General features: G+C 47.1%; 1 protein-coding gene across 2 annotated transcripts in view; it reads left to right on the top strand.

Annotated features, from left to right (window-relative positions):
- gnat1 (guanine nucleotide binding protein (G protein), alpha transducing activity polypeptide 1) overlaps positions 1–5673 on the top strand; it is a 69028-nt gene extending 63355 nt beyond the window's left edge. For both annotated transcript variants that reach the window (XM_078209915.1, XM_078209916.1), the window contains exon 8: positions 5483–5673. In XM_078209915.1, coding sequence (XP_078066041.1) covers positions 5483–5673 — 191 coding nt within the window. The remainder of the gene's footprint in view (positions 1–5482) is intronic.
- The last annotated feature ends 9079 nt before the right edge of the window (positions 5674–14752 follow it).

The raw sequence follows: 14752 nt of genomic DNA, 5'->3' as shown, positions 1-14752 counted from the left end.
CTCAACATGTGACCGATTCCCAGTCAGCTGCCACTTCCACCCTGACAGTCGGAACAAAATACTTACCCCACCCCATCCTACTTGCAGTCTTGCCAAGATCAGAACAAACAAAAATACAGCAGGTCAGTGAAGATCTCGGTTTGTGAATACACAGCGGCACAGTGAGTTCTCTGTTATTATTCAACTGGAACTCTTAATGTTTTCAGAACCAAAATAGTTACAAAGAAACCTGATAATATTTCTGAGCTGTTTTACTGATTTTCTCTCCCTTTCTGCTCAGCCTGTTAAGTCCATTCTTTTTTACATTAATTACCATTGGCTTCATTATCCGGCTCAGTTGCTGTGTTGCAGTTGAGCTGAATTCACATGTACACACACACAGCATGCACACGCATGTATACCTGTGTCGACACAAATGATGAACGTTGCACCTTTACAGAACCTTAGTTGGGCCACACTTGGAATACAGTGTTCAATTCTGGTCGCCACATTACCAAAAGGATGTGGAGGCTTTGGAGAGGGTACAGAAAAGATTTACCAGGATGTTGCCTGGCCTGGAGGGCATTAGCTATGAGGAGAGGTTGGAGAAACTTGGTTTGTTCTCACTTGGAATGACGGAGGTTGAGGGGCGACCTGATAGAAGTCTACAAGATTATGAGGGGCATGGACAGAGTGGATAGTCAGAAGCTTTTTCCCAGGGTGAAAGAGTCAATTACTAGGGGGCACAGGTTTAAGATGCGAGGGGCAAGGTTTAAAGGAGATGTACGAGGCAAGTTTTTTACACAGAGGGTGGTGGGTGCTTGGAACTCGTTGCCGGGGGAGGTAGTGGAAGCAGATACGATAGTGACTTTTAAGGGGCATCTTGACAAATACATGAATAGGATGGGAATAGAGGGATATGGTCCCCGGAAGGGTAGGGGGTTTTAGTTCAGTCAGGCAGCATGGTCGGTGCAGGCTTGGAGGGCCGAAGGGCCTGTTCCTGTGCTGTAATTTTCTTTATTCTTTATTGAAATGTCCATGTCTACCTACGGGATTGTTGACTGCATTATCCTACATGCCTCTTCCTGTCACGCTCCCTCAACATATCTTGTTGAAAGGGGCTAAGCTGTTTAATGTAACTGAAACCTGCACAGGAGGGGAATGTAGAATGAGGAGCAGGCCTTTCAGCCCATCTAGCTTGTTCCTGTATTTACTTAGAGGCTGATCTGTATCATTTCTTTCAATATGATGGGTTATCAGTGGGAATGCTCAGGGAGTATCTGGGGGAGAGACATAGAGTTACCTTTCAGGTCGGTGGCCTTTCATCAGAACAGGGGAATTATTGATTATTATTAATAATCACCATTTCCTCATTTCCAATTGGTGGGTCTAAACGCACGGACATATGAATCATGAGCAGGAATAGCCCCTCGAGGACACTCCACATTTCAACAAGATCATGGCTGCTGTGGCCTCAGCTCCATATTCCTGTCGGACCCGCCCCCCCCCCCCCCCCCCCACCCCCCCTATCTAACTCTACCTTCAATATATTCAATGACCCCGCCCCCTGCTGCTCTCTGAACAGCTTTTGGGGGGAGACATTTCCCCATTTCCAACACCCTTCTTGGGTGTTGGAAAACACTTTCTCACATCATCCACATTCCCACCAAGCTGCACGGTGTGCTACGCAGGTGTCCTGCGCCAGTGTGCTGCATGTGCCCTGAGCCAGTGTGCTGCATGTGTGCTGAGCCAGTGTACTGCATGTGCCCTGAGCCAGTGTGCTGCATGTGCGCTGAGCCAGTGTGCTGCGTGTGTGCTGAGCCAGTGTGCTGCGTGTGTGCTGAGCCAGTGTGATGCGTGTGTGCTGAGCCAGTGTGATGCATGTGCCCTGAGCCAGTGTGCTGCGTGTGTGCTGAGCCAGTGTGCTGCGTGTGTGCTGAGCCAGTGTGCTGCGTGTGTGCTGAGCCAGTGTGCTGCGTGTGTGCTGAGCCAGTGTGATGCGTGTGTGCTGAGCCAGTGTGATGCATGTGCCCTGAGCCAGTGTGCTGCGTGTGTGCTGAGCCAGTGTGCTGCGTGTGCGCTGAGCCAGTGTGCTGCGTGTGTGCTGAGCCAGTGTGCTGCATCAGTGTGCTGCGTGTGTGCTGAGCCAGTGCGCTACATGGCTGCTGCACCGGTGTGCTGCATGGGTGCTGCGTGGATGTACTGCACTAGTGTGTTGCGTGGGTGTTGCACCATTGCTTTGCGTAGTTGCTGTGCTGGTGTGCTGCATGGCTGCTGCGTAGGTGCTGCGTGAGTGTGCTGCGCCAGTGTGTTGTGTGGTTGCTGTGCTGGTGTGCTGCATGGCTGCTGCGGAGGTGCAGCGTGGGTGTACTGCGCCGGTGTGCTGTGTGGCTGCTATGCGGGTGTGCTGTATGGGTGTACTGCATCGGTGTGCTGCTTGGCTGCTGCGCCAGTGTGCTATGTGGGTGCTGCATGGGTGTACTGCACCAGTGTGCTGCAGAATAAGTGTGAACAGCCACACAGAAATATTTAAAGAGACTTTATATGAAAGAAATTGGCCGAACACAACAATAAAAGACACCAGGCTGAAATGGCCGAGTTCTCAGTTTAACGTTATGCCCCCTAGTTCTGCTTATCATCAGCTGCCCCCCCCCCCCCTCCATGCCGCCTCTATCTAACCTTATTAACTAATTTAATTACCTTAAACTCTTAAATACTTAATGCTGAAGAATCCAGCTTTGGGCAGAGTGGCGCAGGCTTCATATCCTACATTAACAGCAAATCTTTCGTCACAGCTCCTCACAATGTAGACATTTACAGTAGAATAGACAGGTAGGGAGCTGACCCCAGTCTCACTGTATCCATCTCCAGCCTGACCCTGGCTCTGGGTCAGGTGTCTTCGTACATCACCGTGCGGACAGTACTGGACTCAGTCCCAAATTAACCCTTTATGTTGCAGACCCCACCTATTGCAAACACATCGCCCCTTAATCCTCGATACTCAAAAGAATGCAAGTATATTCTATACAACCTGTCCTCATTATTTAACCCTTTAGTCCTGGTTTTATTCCGGTTAATCTGTGCTGCAGCCTTTCCAAGGCCAATTCATTCTCCACCTTTTTGTATCTCAACCCCCTTGCGATAAAGGCCAGCATTCCAAAGCATTCTAATTATCTTCTGTCTCTTATGAGATTAACATTATTGAATAATGTAGCATCGTAATTTGATATTTCTGTCTGACAGATGCACTAATTCAATGTTATTTGTTACATCAAAAATTATAAAACTCACCAAACCAAACTGAGTTCAGGAATACTACAATCCAACACTGATTTCCTTTTGTAATGGTTCCTCTCTACGTTTGAGCATGCATCTTTCTACCTGTCTAGTTCTCGCTCTCTTCCTCTGTAGTTTTCTCTCTCTCTCTGTCTCTGTCTCCACATTTGCCCGCCCATTTCACGGTTAGCACTGCTGCCTCATAGTGCCTCGGACACGGGTTCAATTCCCAGTTTGGAGGGCATTAGCTATGAGGAGAGGTTGGAGAAACTTGGTTTGTTCTCACTGGAATGATGGAGGTTGAGGGGCGACCTGATAGAAGTCTACAAGATTATGAGGGGCATAAACAGAGTGGATAGTCAGAAGCTTTTTCCCAGGGTGGAAGAGTCAATTACAAGGGGGCACAGGTTTAAGGTGCGAGGGGCAAGGTTTAAAGGAGGTGTACGAGGCATTTCTTTTTACACAGAGGGTGGTGGGTACCTGGAACTCGTTGCCGGGGGAGGTAGTGAAAGCAGATACGATAGTGACTTTTAAGGGGCGTCTTGGCAAATACATGAATAGGATGGGAATAGAGGGATATGGTCCCCGGAAGGGTAGGGGGCTTTAGTTCAGTCGGGCAGCATGGTCAGTGCAGGCTTGGAGGGCCAAAGGGCCTGGTCCTGTGCTGTAATTTTCTTTGTTCTTTGTTTTTTTTCTTGGGTGACTGTGCGGAGTTTGCACATTCTCCCCATGTCTGCGTGGGTTTCCTCCGGGTGCTCCAGTTTCCTCCCACAGTCCGAAAGACGTGCTGGTTAGGTGCATTGGCCATGCTAAATTCTCCCTTAGTGTACCCGAACAGGCGCCGGAGTGTGGCGACTAGGGGATTTTCACAGTAACTTCATTGCAGTGTTAATGTCAGTCTACTTGTGACACTAATAAAATAAACTGTAAAACATTTCTCAACCTGCCTCCTGCCATATATCACTCATTGTCTTTCAATATTACCTCCATCTCCAACTCTGTTGAGTTCTGGGAGAGGGGGAGGAGGAACATTCTGTGTACTGAAGATGAGAATTAAAACTTCCCCTCAAGTCAGTCACAAAACAGACACATTCTGCCTCTCCACCAACACTTATCCAGCTGATGTGTCGAAATATTTGTTCCAATAATGCGAGATACAGTAAAACACATACTGCCACTGAAACTAATCCCTGGTATTTTGCTGTACACCAACTATTGGCTATCCAAGTCACCCTGAACTATGATCAAATATTTCTTAGGCAAGAATTCTTTATCAGCTTTGACAAATTTTAATTCATGTGGATTTCTTTTCCTTCCCCATTCATCCCCACCCAGATGGGCACTGCCCAGCCATGTCCCCGACCACCCAGGGACTTCAATGCACGGCCATTGCACCTGAGCTTAGCTGGTGGAGACCAGTAGTGATTTTCGCCAGGTTCGCCCCGCACCTGGGGACAGGATGATTCTCAGGAGCTGGGACAGTCCAGCATCAAGTGGGCTAAACATATTTAAATGTTATTTAACTACGCTAATCGGCCTTATGTCCTTTCTGGGCGAAATCCGGTTTGGGCAGTAGCAAGGGACCGGGATGATTACAAACCGCTTGGCACCGGGCACAAAGCCGGTTTTAGGCCTACACACAATTTTCCGGGGTGGGCACGATCTGTGCCAGGCACGGCAAGGCCGGAAATTCGCCCCCATTACCTCCATCAAGCCCTGTATGTTTCCTTTAACATCTTGAAGACTCCAAACAAATAACCACAAGACCCGCTAAATTCGTGGGGAATAAAACCCTAATTTGTGCCATCTCTTGTCATGATTTAACCTTTGGATTCCAGGTAATGCTGTGGTAAAGGCACATCGCACTCCCTTCGACCCTAATATACACATTGGATTAAGATAGGGAGAAATCAGATTGGAGGCAGACAGGATGGCAATGGGAGTGAGCCAGGATCAGGGTGGGTCAAAGACAGACATTCTCCGTTGGTGTTTACTCTGCTGCTAATAGAAATCATTTGAAACCCTTACTTCCAAACATATCCATCTCATAAAGCATAGGGGTAAGTGGAAGAGAGCATGTGTGTGCGTCATAAATATCATGTGGGGTACATTTAAAAAACATTCTGGACATGCAGCTCAGACTGGTGGATATCAGACTAGGGAAGGTAATGAAGCCATCACAATGTTGAAAGCTCAATAACACTGTGTCGCTATCCACCCTTTCCAGGAAACAATTCATTGGAAGATGCCGGAGCATACATTAAGTCCCAATTCCTAGAATTGAACATGAGAAAAGATGTGAAGGAGATTTATTCGCACATGACCTGTGCTACAGACACAGAGAACGTCAAGTTTGTGTTCGATGCCGTGACAGACATCATCATCAAAGAGAACTTGAAAGACTGCGGTCTGTTCTAAACCAGCTCTCCCAAGGTATGGTCCCACATCGGAATTAGAGAGAAACCAGGTTAAAGTAATGAGGGCAACTGGAATAGTGCAGCTCCAAAACTTCCAGAATAAAATTATAGCTTGAGATTGTTTCATCACATTAGGAATCTATCTTCCCTTACCTCCCACGTTTCACACTCAGTTTTACTCAACTAGTTCCCAAGTCTTTTTGGGCTAGGCCACAGCATTTTCATAGCCACTCCCACACCCCCCACCCCCCAGCCAACTGGAACTGAGAAATCTGTAAGAGAACAAGCTACAAAGCCCAAATCATCCTCCTCACCCTCGTCCCTTCTGTTTTTCTCACCCTGACTTTGTTTGTATAACACTTACAGTCCTTTTCCCTCCATTACGGGTGTTGTTGCACAGGAATGTCTGGGGAAGTGGGGAGGGAGTCAACAGATTGAGTCATTTTGGCAGGAATTAGCTGATCAGGATTTGGGCACAGGACAGGGTATAGAATCCCCAAAGTGCAGAGAAGCCATTCACACCAAAATGTCCAAGATAACAAACACACTGTGGAGTGGGGAATTGAAGTGGTGACTTACCACCCTGTACTGCTGCTCATCTACAACAATCCTTATCGATACCCCTCCTTCATTCCAAAATTTGTTACCTCCAAACTCAACATTGATGCCTCCAATACTGTCTTGGTGGACTTTCCACTGTTAATAGAATCTAATGATGTGGAGATGCCGGCGTTGGACTGGGGTAAACACAGTAAGAAGTTTAACAACACCAGGTTAAAGTCCAACAGGTTTATTTGGTAGCAAAAGCCACACAAGCTTTCGAGGCTCTAAGCCCCTTCTTCAGGTGACTGGGAATTCTGTTCACAAACAGAACTTATAAAGACACAGACTCAATTTACATGAATAATGGTTGGAATGCGAATACTTACAACTAATCCAGTCTTTAAGAAACAAAACAATGGGAGTGGAGAGAGCATCAAGACAGGCTAAAAAGATGTGTATTGTCTCCAGACAAGACAGCCAGTGAAACTCTGCAGGTCCACGCAACTGTGGGAGTTACAAATAGTGTGACATAAACCCAATATCCCGGTTGAGGCCGTCCTTGTGTGTGCGGAACTTGGCTATCAGTTTCTGCTCAGCGACTCTGCGCTGTCGTGTGTCGCGAAGGCCGCCTTGGAGAACGCTTACCCGAATATCAGAGGCCGAATGCCCGTGACCGCTGAAGTGTTCCCCAACAGGAAGAGAACAGTCTTGCCTGGTGATTGTCGAGCGGTGTTCATTCATCCGTTGTCGCAGCGTCTGCATAGTTTCCCCAATGTACCATGCCTCGGGACATCCTTTCTTGCAGCGTATCAGGTAGACAACGTTGGCCGAGTTGCAAGAGTATGTACCGTGTACCTGGTGGATGGTGTTCTCACGTGAGATGATGGCATCTGTGTCGATGATCCGGCACGTCTTGCAGAGGTTGCTGTGGCAGGGTTGTGTGGTGTCTTGGTCACTGTTCTCCTGAAGGCTGGGTAGTTTGCTGCGGACAATGGTCTGTTTGAGGTTGTGCGGTTGTTTGAAGGCAAGAAGTGGGGGTGTGGGGGTGGCCTTGGCGAGATGTTCGTCTTCATCAATGACATGTTGAAGGCTCCGGAGGAGATGCCGTAGCTTCTCCGCTCCGGGGAAGTACTGGACAACGAAGGGTACTCTGTCCACTGTGTCCCGTGTTTGTCTTCTGAGGAGGTCGGTGCAGTTTTTCACTGTGGCGCGTTGGAACTGTTGATCAATGAGTCTAGCGCCATATCCTGTTCTTATGAGGGCATCTTTCAGCGTCTGGAGGTGTCTGTTGCGATCCTCCTCATCCCTCCGTGCTCTCATCCCACGTACTCCCCGCGTTGGAGATCTCTACTGCCTCCCGAAGATACACAAGGCAAACACACCCGGCCGTCCCATCGTATCGGGCAATGGGACCCTGTGCGAGAACCTCTCCGGCTATGTCGAGGGCATCCTGAAACCCATTGTACAAAGAACCCCCAGCTTTTGTCGCGACACGACGGACTTCCTACAGAAACTCGGCACACATGGAGCAGTTGAACCAGGAGCGCTCCTCGTCACAATGGATGTCTCAGCACTCTACACCAGCATCCCCCATGACGATGGCATTGCTGCAACGACCTCAGTGCTCAGCGCCAACAACTGCCAGTTTCCAGATGCAATTTTACATCTCATCCGCTTCATCCTGGACCACAATATCTTCACCTTCAACAACCAGTTCTTCATCCAGACACACGGAACAGCCATGGGGACCAAATTTGCACCTCAATATGCCAACATCTTCATGCACAGGTTCGAACAAGACTTCTTCACCGCACGGGACCTTCAACCGATGCTATACACTAGATACATCGATGACATTTTCTTCCTTTGGACTCATGGTGAACAATCACTGAAACAACTATATGATGACATCAACAAGTTCCATCCCACCATCAGGCTCACCATAGACTACTCTCCGGAATTGGTTGCATTCTTGGACACGCGCATCTCCATTAAGGACGGTCACCTCAGCACCTCACTGTACCGCAAGCCCACGGATAACCTCACGATGCTCCACTTCTCCAGCTTCCACCCTAAACACGTTAAAGAAGCCATCCCCTACGGACAAGCCCTCCGTATACACAGGATCTGCTCGGATGAGGAGGATCGCAATAGACACCTCCAGACGCTGAAAGATGCCCTCATAAGAACAGGATATGGCGCTAGACTCATTGATCAACAGTTCCAACGCGCCACAGCGAAAAACCGCACCGACCTCCTCAGAAGACAAACACGGGACACAGTGGACAGAGTACCCTTCGTTGTCCAGTACTTCCCCGGAGCGGAGAAGCTACGGCATCTGCTCCGGAGCCTTCAACATGTCATTGATGAAGACGAACATCTCGCCAAGGCCATCCCCACACCCCCACTTCTTGCCTTCAAACAACCGCACAACCTCAAACAGACCATTGTCCGCAGCAAACTACCCAGCCTTCAGGAGAACAGTGACCAAGACACCACACAACCCTGCCACAGCAACCTCTGCAAGACGTGCCGGATCATCAACACAGATGCCATCATCTCACGTGAGAGCACCATCCACCAGGTACACGGTACATACTCTTGCAACTCGGCCAACGTTGTCTACCTGATACGCTGCAAGAAAGGATGTCCCGAGGCATGGTACATTGGGGAAACTATGCAGACGCTGCGACAACGGATGAATGAACACCGCTCGACAATCACCAGGCAAGACTGTTCTCTTCCTGTTGGGGAGCACTTCAGCGGTCACGGGCATTCGGCCTCTGATATTCGGGTAAGCGTTCTCCAAGGCGGCCTTCGCGACACACGACAGCGCAGAGTCGCTGAGCAGAAACTGATAGCCAAGTTCCGCACACACAAGGACGGCCTCAACCGGGATATTGGGTTTATGTCACACTATTTGTAACTCCCACAGTTGCGTGGACCTGCAGAGTTTCACTGGCTGTCTTGTCTGGAGACAATACACATCTTTTTAGCCTGTCTTGATGCTCTCTCCACTCCCATTGTTTTGTTTCTTAAAGACTGGATTAGTTGTAAGTATTCGCATTCCAACCATTATTCATGTAAATTGAGTCTGTGTCTTTATAAGTTCTGTTTGTGAACAGAATTCCCAGTCACCTGAAGAAGGGGCTTAGAGCCTCGAAAGCTTGTGTGGCTTTTGCTACCAAATAAACCTGTTGGACTTTAACCTGGTGTTGTTAAACTTCTTAATAGGATCTAAGCCAATTGATAAAGTGGAAACCAAGACACAAGAGAGTGTCTCCACAGGGAGTTTATGGACTTGTTCAGTCTCAGCTTTCCTCCCACATAGCCCAATGTCCCAGTTATCCCCCATTTATCTGTGCGTTCAAAGACCTATTACCAGTTTCTCTTAACCGGAACAATGTAATTGACATTAACAAACCTTAATGTAATTGACAAGACATTAACTTCCAAATCATCTGTTTTCAGTTTTAAATTATCCTTTAGTTCAAATCCCTCCATGACCTCACCCATTCCACTCTCTGTAATCTCCTTCAGCTTGGCAACCTTTCAAAATCTCTGCACTCCACCAAGTCTGCTCTCCGATGGGTCCACAATTGTCATCACTCATGGCAGTTGGTCATGTCTTCAGATGCCCCCAATCTTTGGAATTCGCTCCCTAACTCTTCCAGCTCTTGATCCTCCTTTGAAATGCTCCTCAAAGCCTAGCTTTTTGACCAAGCTTTTGATCACTGTTCTACCATCTCACGTGGCTTGCTTTTAAACTTTATTTGATAACACTCCTTTGAAATGCTTTGGGATGCAAAAGCTATTAACTTGCGAGGGGCATGGTTTAAAGGAAATGTACAAGGCACGTTTTTGATACAGAAGGTGGTGGGTGCCTGGAACTCGCTGCCGGGGGAGGTAGTGGAAGCAGATACGATAGTGACTTTTAAGGGGCGTCTGGACAAATACATGAATAGGATGGGAATAGAGGGATATGGGCGGCCCGGTAGCACAGTGGTTAGCACTGCTGCTTCACAGCTCCAGGGACCTGGGTTCGATTCCCGGCTTCGGTCACTGTCTGTGTGGAGTTTGCACATTCTCCTCGTGTCTGCGTGGGTTTCCTCCGGGTGCTCCGGTTTCCTCCCACAGTCCAAAGATGTGCGGGTTAGGTTGATTGGCTATGCTAAACATTGCCCTTAGTGTCCTGAGATGCATAGGTGAGAGGGATTAGTTGGGTAAATATGTAGGGATATGGGAGTAGGGCCTGGGTGGGATTGTGGTCGGTGCAGACTCGATGGGCCGAATGGCCTCTTTCTGTACTGTAGGGATTCTATGTGGTCCCCGGAAGGGTAGGGGGTTTTAGTTCCGTCGGGCAGCATGGTCGGTGCAGGCTTGATGGGCCGAAAGGCCTGTTCCTGTGCTGTAATTTTCTTTGTTCTATGTTGAAGATGCTTCATAAATGCATGTTGTCACAATCTGCAATAACTTAATGTTACACTAAAGCTGATCTATTCACCCTGCGAGTCATCAAGATAGCTCCCTCATCACATTGTCAATGGCAGTGATTATAAATTTACGCTATTATTTTGTATTGTCTTTTTTGTCTTTTATCTCAGGAGCTCGATATTACTGAAATAAAACTACCCATGAAATTCATCCGACAACAAATTAATCCAGAGAGATCCTGATTCTGCGTCTGCTGAAGACGTTTCCAATCTGTTTGCTGTTATTGGCTGCGATTAAGAATGCAGACAGTAGCCGTTCTGTGAAAATGACAATCCAACTTCCCTGTAACGATTAGATCAAGCCAGTTGTGATTATGCTCCTGAAGGCAAAGCTGTACTCTGAACCAAAATTGCTTTCCTACAATAACACTGATACAATATCACCCATCAACTAAACATCCATGATAATTGAATTGGAAAATTGTCTGGGTCTCCTATGCACTCCACAATTGTTTGCAGTGGGTGCAAATTTACACAGTAGCAATGTTTCCCTGTGTATTAACACTAGCAAACTAGGGATTTGTAGTGGGAGCTCGTCTACGAAATAAACAACTCAATTTAGCTGATGTTTATAGAGGCCATTAAATCTATATGAATGCAATATAATAGGTATAACTCAATTCATTCTGTAGTGAGAACAAAAAGGCTGTAAGAGCACTCGTAGAAAGGACACTGTTCAATGAATACAGTGAATTGTGAATAGAGGAGGGTACCATCGCTAAGTGATGTACAACTTATAATTATTATTGCGATAAAAGCAAAATACTGCGGATGCTGGATTCTGAAAAAAAAACAGGAAATGCTGGATAATCTCAGCAGGTCTGACAGCAGCTGTGGGGGGGGGGGTGGAATAGAACAAACATTTTGAGTCTGGATGACCCTTCCCCGACTCGAAACGTTGGCCCTATTCTCTCTCCACGGATGCTGTCAGACCTGCTGAGATTTTCCAGCATTTTTTTCATTAATATTGCAGTGCGTCAAGCTACCTGCAGAGGGAGAACCCACAGGAAAGGACCAGCCCAGTAAGCAATGACCTGCAGGGGAAGCTCTACAGAACATAAATAGCTCATTTTGTGACACGATCAGCTCTAGAGAGTAGTTTATATGTTGAGATCCTTTCAGAAACTTCCCACCGAAAGTCCACGCTGTAGTGAACTATAAAAGCTATAGAGGGTGCTCTTGCAAGAAACTAAACGGCTCGATCATCGGCCATGGAGTAGTTTGGGGTAAAATGGCTGCCAGATGAGTGTTGAAAAAGATTCTCCCACTTTTGTGTCAACTCAATAAAAGAACAGCCAAAAAAAAAACAACCTCAATACCTGTGGAATACTCATTCAATCTGACAATTTACAGCGGCTTCTCGGCAGCTTCTGAGGCATTACAAATAAGGGTCATTTTGTACGTTTATAAGTTTAATTATTAGTGTCACAAGTAGGCTTACATTAACACTGCAATGAAGTTACTGTGAAAATCCCCTAGCCGCCACACTCCGCCTGTTCGGGTACACGGAGGGAGAATTTAACATGGCCAATGCACCTAACCAGCACGTCTTTCGGACTGTGGGAGGAAACCGGAGCACCCGAAGGAAACCCACGCAGACATGGGGAGAACATGCAGACTCTGCACAGACAGTGACCCAAGCAGGGAATCGAACCCGGGTCCCCGGCGCTGTGAGGCAGCAGTGCTAACCACTGTGCCACCGTGCTGCCCTGTGTTTAGTTTTAACATCTCCAGTTGCACACAATGGATTTTAGCTCCTATTTTAATCACTGCATTAAAATGTAAATCATTCAATCCAGAGACCAGATTTCACGCCATTTAACTGACCAAGCAATGTGGTGGGTTATTGTGGGTTTATTTCCTATAAATGAGGGGGAAAGGATCTTTAAATACATTGGGGTGGGGCGGGGTAGGGTAGAATTATTTCTTGCAGAATCCTCTGTACTGTCTCGCTTTTCAGAGGAGTTCATCTGGAGTCGAACACACTGTTCTGATTCCTCCTTGGAAAGGAAGTGAGTTTCTTCCGAGCATGACTAAGACAGGATGTTCAAACCAGGGGTGGAAGGATTATGTTTAAATACACACATGCCATATTTGCTGAGGAGGATGACTGAATATTACCATGGACATTTCAAACATATTGCTCATGACAAAATGATGTGTGTGTTTTCATCCTGGATGTGTGCGGTACTCAGCACATAAAATAACTATTCACCCACGCAGAGTCCTAAAGGTCCTGTGGCCATGGGGGGTTGGGGGGGGGGGGGGAGGGGGGGTCACTCCTTTAATGCTTTAAACTGATCATCATTTCACTTAAGCGCGCTATCGGAGTGTGTGAGCCAGGGATTGGATGCTTGGAAATGCAGATGTCTCTTACTTCATACAATTCAAATTTTTAAAAATCAAAGTATCCTAGAACCATGCAACTTAGGAGGAGGCCATTTGACCCATCAAGACTCTGCCAGCCCATTAAAAGAGCTATCTCCAATTAGTCCTATTCCCCTGCCCTTTCTCCATAGCCACGTATTTGTTTATATAGATAAACACAAAATACCGCGGATGCCGGAATTTGAAACCAAGGGTCATTTTGACGAAAGGTCTGACGAAGGGTCATCCAGACTCGAAACGTTGGCTCTACTCTCTCCACAGAAGCTGTCAGACCTGCTGAGATTTTCCAGCATTTTTCTGTTTTCGTATTTGTGTATCTACATTTCCTTTTGTTACAAGTGGAACAATCAAGTCACATCCATCATTTTGTTTCTGAGAAATTAATATGAAGAGCCGAGAAGCCATCAAAGTTAAGAGAGAGACTCAAAAGATACTCGATTAAGTGGTCATCAGGTGATATATTCAAGATTCAGGAGTGGTGAAAGACTGAGTGAAGCGGAGAGCGTTATAGGTGAGGTTAGGTCTGGTTGGCTTTTTTATTCATTCATGGGATGTGGGCATCTCTGGTTGGGCCAGAATTTATTGCCCATCCCTGGGGGCATTTAAGTGTCAACCACACGTTGCTTTGGCTCTGGAGTCACATGTAGGCCAGACCGGGTAAGGACAACAGATTCCCTTCCCTGAAGGACATTAATGAACCAGATGGGTTTTTATGACAATCGACATTTCATGGTCATCAGTAGATTTTTAATTCCAGATTTTTTTTTATTGAATTCAAATTTCACCACCTGCCACGGTGGGATTCGAACCCGGGTTCCCAGAGCATTACATTGGGTCCCTGAATTACTAATCCAGTGACAATACCACTATGCCACTGCCTCCAATGATGAGATGGCTAGTGTATGATTCAGAATGATGGCAACCGTGTGGGTTTGATTCCCATTTCAGCTGAGGTGTGTACTTGGATTTGCCTGCCTGTCCTGCTCCTGAGAGTGGAAAGCAATGGCAAACTAACAACTGATTAAAAAAACACTGCCAAGAAAAGGGTGAATTAGCAGACCGTGAGCCAGGGACCTACATTAGGACAGTGCACACCTGACAATGACAGTTGAAAAAGAACCAGCTACTCAGGGAGCTGGGATAAGTTTCCATTCAATACATGGAAAAGGCAGACAAATGTGTGGGTCAAGGTAACACTGCTGAGATCAATTTTTCCCCTTGTGTTGGTTCTCTCACCACCTGCTGTAGGCCCAGTCCGGCAGATTAGGTCTTCAGGACATCACCAGCTGGTCATTAATGGTGACACCAAACCACTTTTGATGATGGACATTGAAGTCCTCCCCGCAAAGTAACCTTGTAACTCAGTGTTTCCTCCAAGTGATGCTCAACATGGAGGAGAACATATTCATTAACTGAGGGAGGGCAGGGTGGTGATCAGTGGAAGGTTTCTATGCTCAAATTTGCCACAGAGACTTCAGTATCCAGAGTCAATGTTGAGGACTCTCAGGGCTGCACCTTTCCGACTGTGCCACCCTCTGGAGGGCTTATCTTGCCAGTGGGACAGGATACCCATGGATGATAATGGAGGGTCTGGGATATTGTCCGCAAGGTAAAGTCTGTGCGTATGATTGTGTCAGGCTGCTGCTCGACTAGACT

This window comes from Mustelus asterias, chromosome 3, assembly GCF_964213995.1.
Source record: "Mustelus asterias chromosome 3, sMusAst1.hap1.1, whole genome shotgun sequence".
Lineage (NCBI taxonomy): Eukaryota > Metazoa > Chordata > Chondrichthyes > Carcharhiniformes > Triakidae > Mustelus > Mustelus asterias.
Note: the sequence above shows the minus strand (reverse complement) of the source record. Positions and strands in the feature narration are given on the sequence as shown.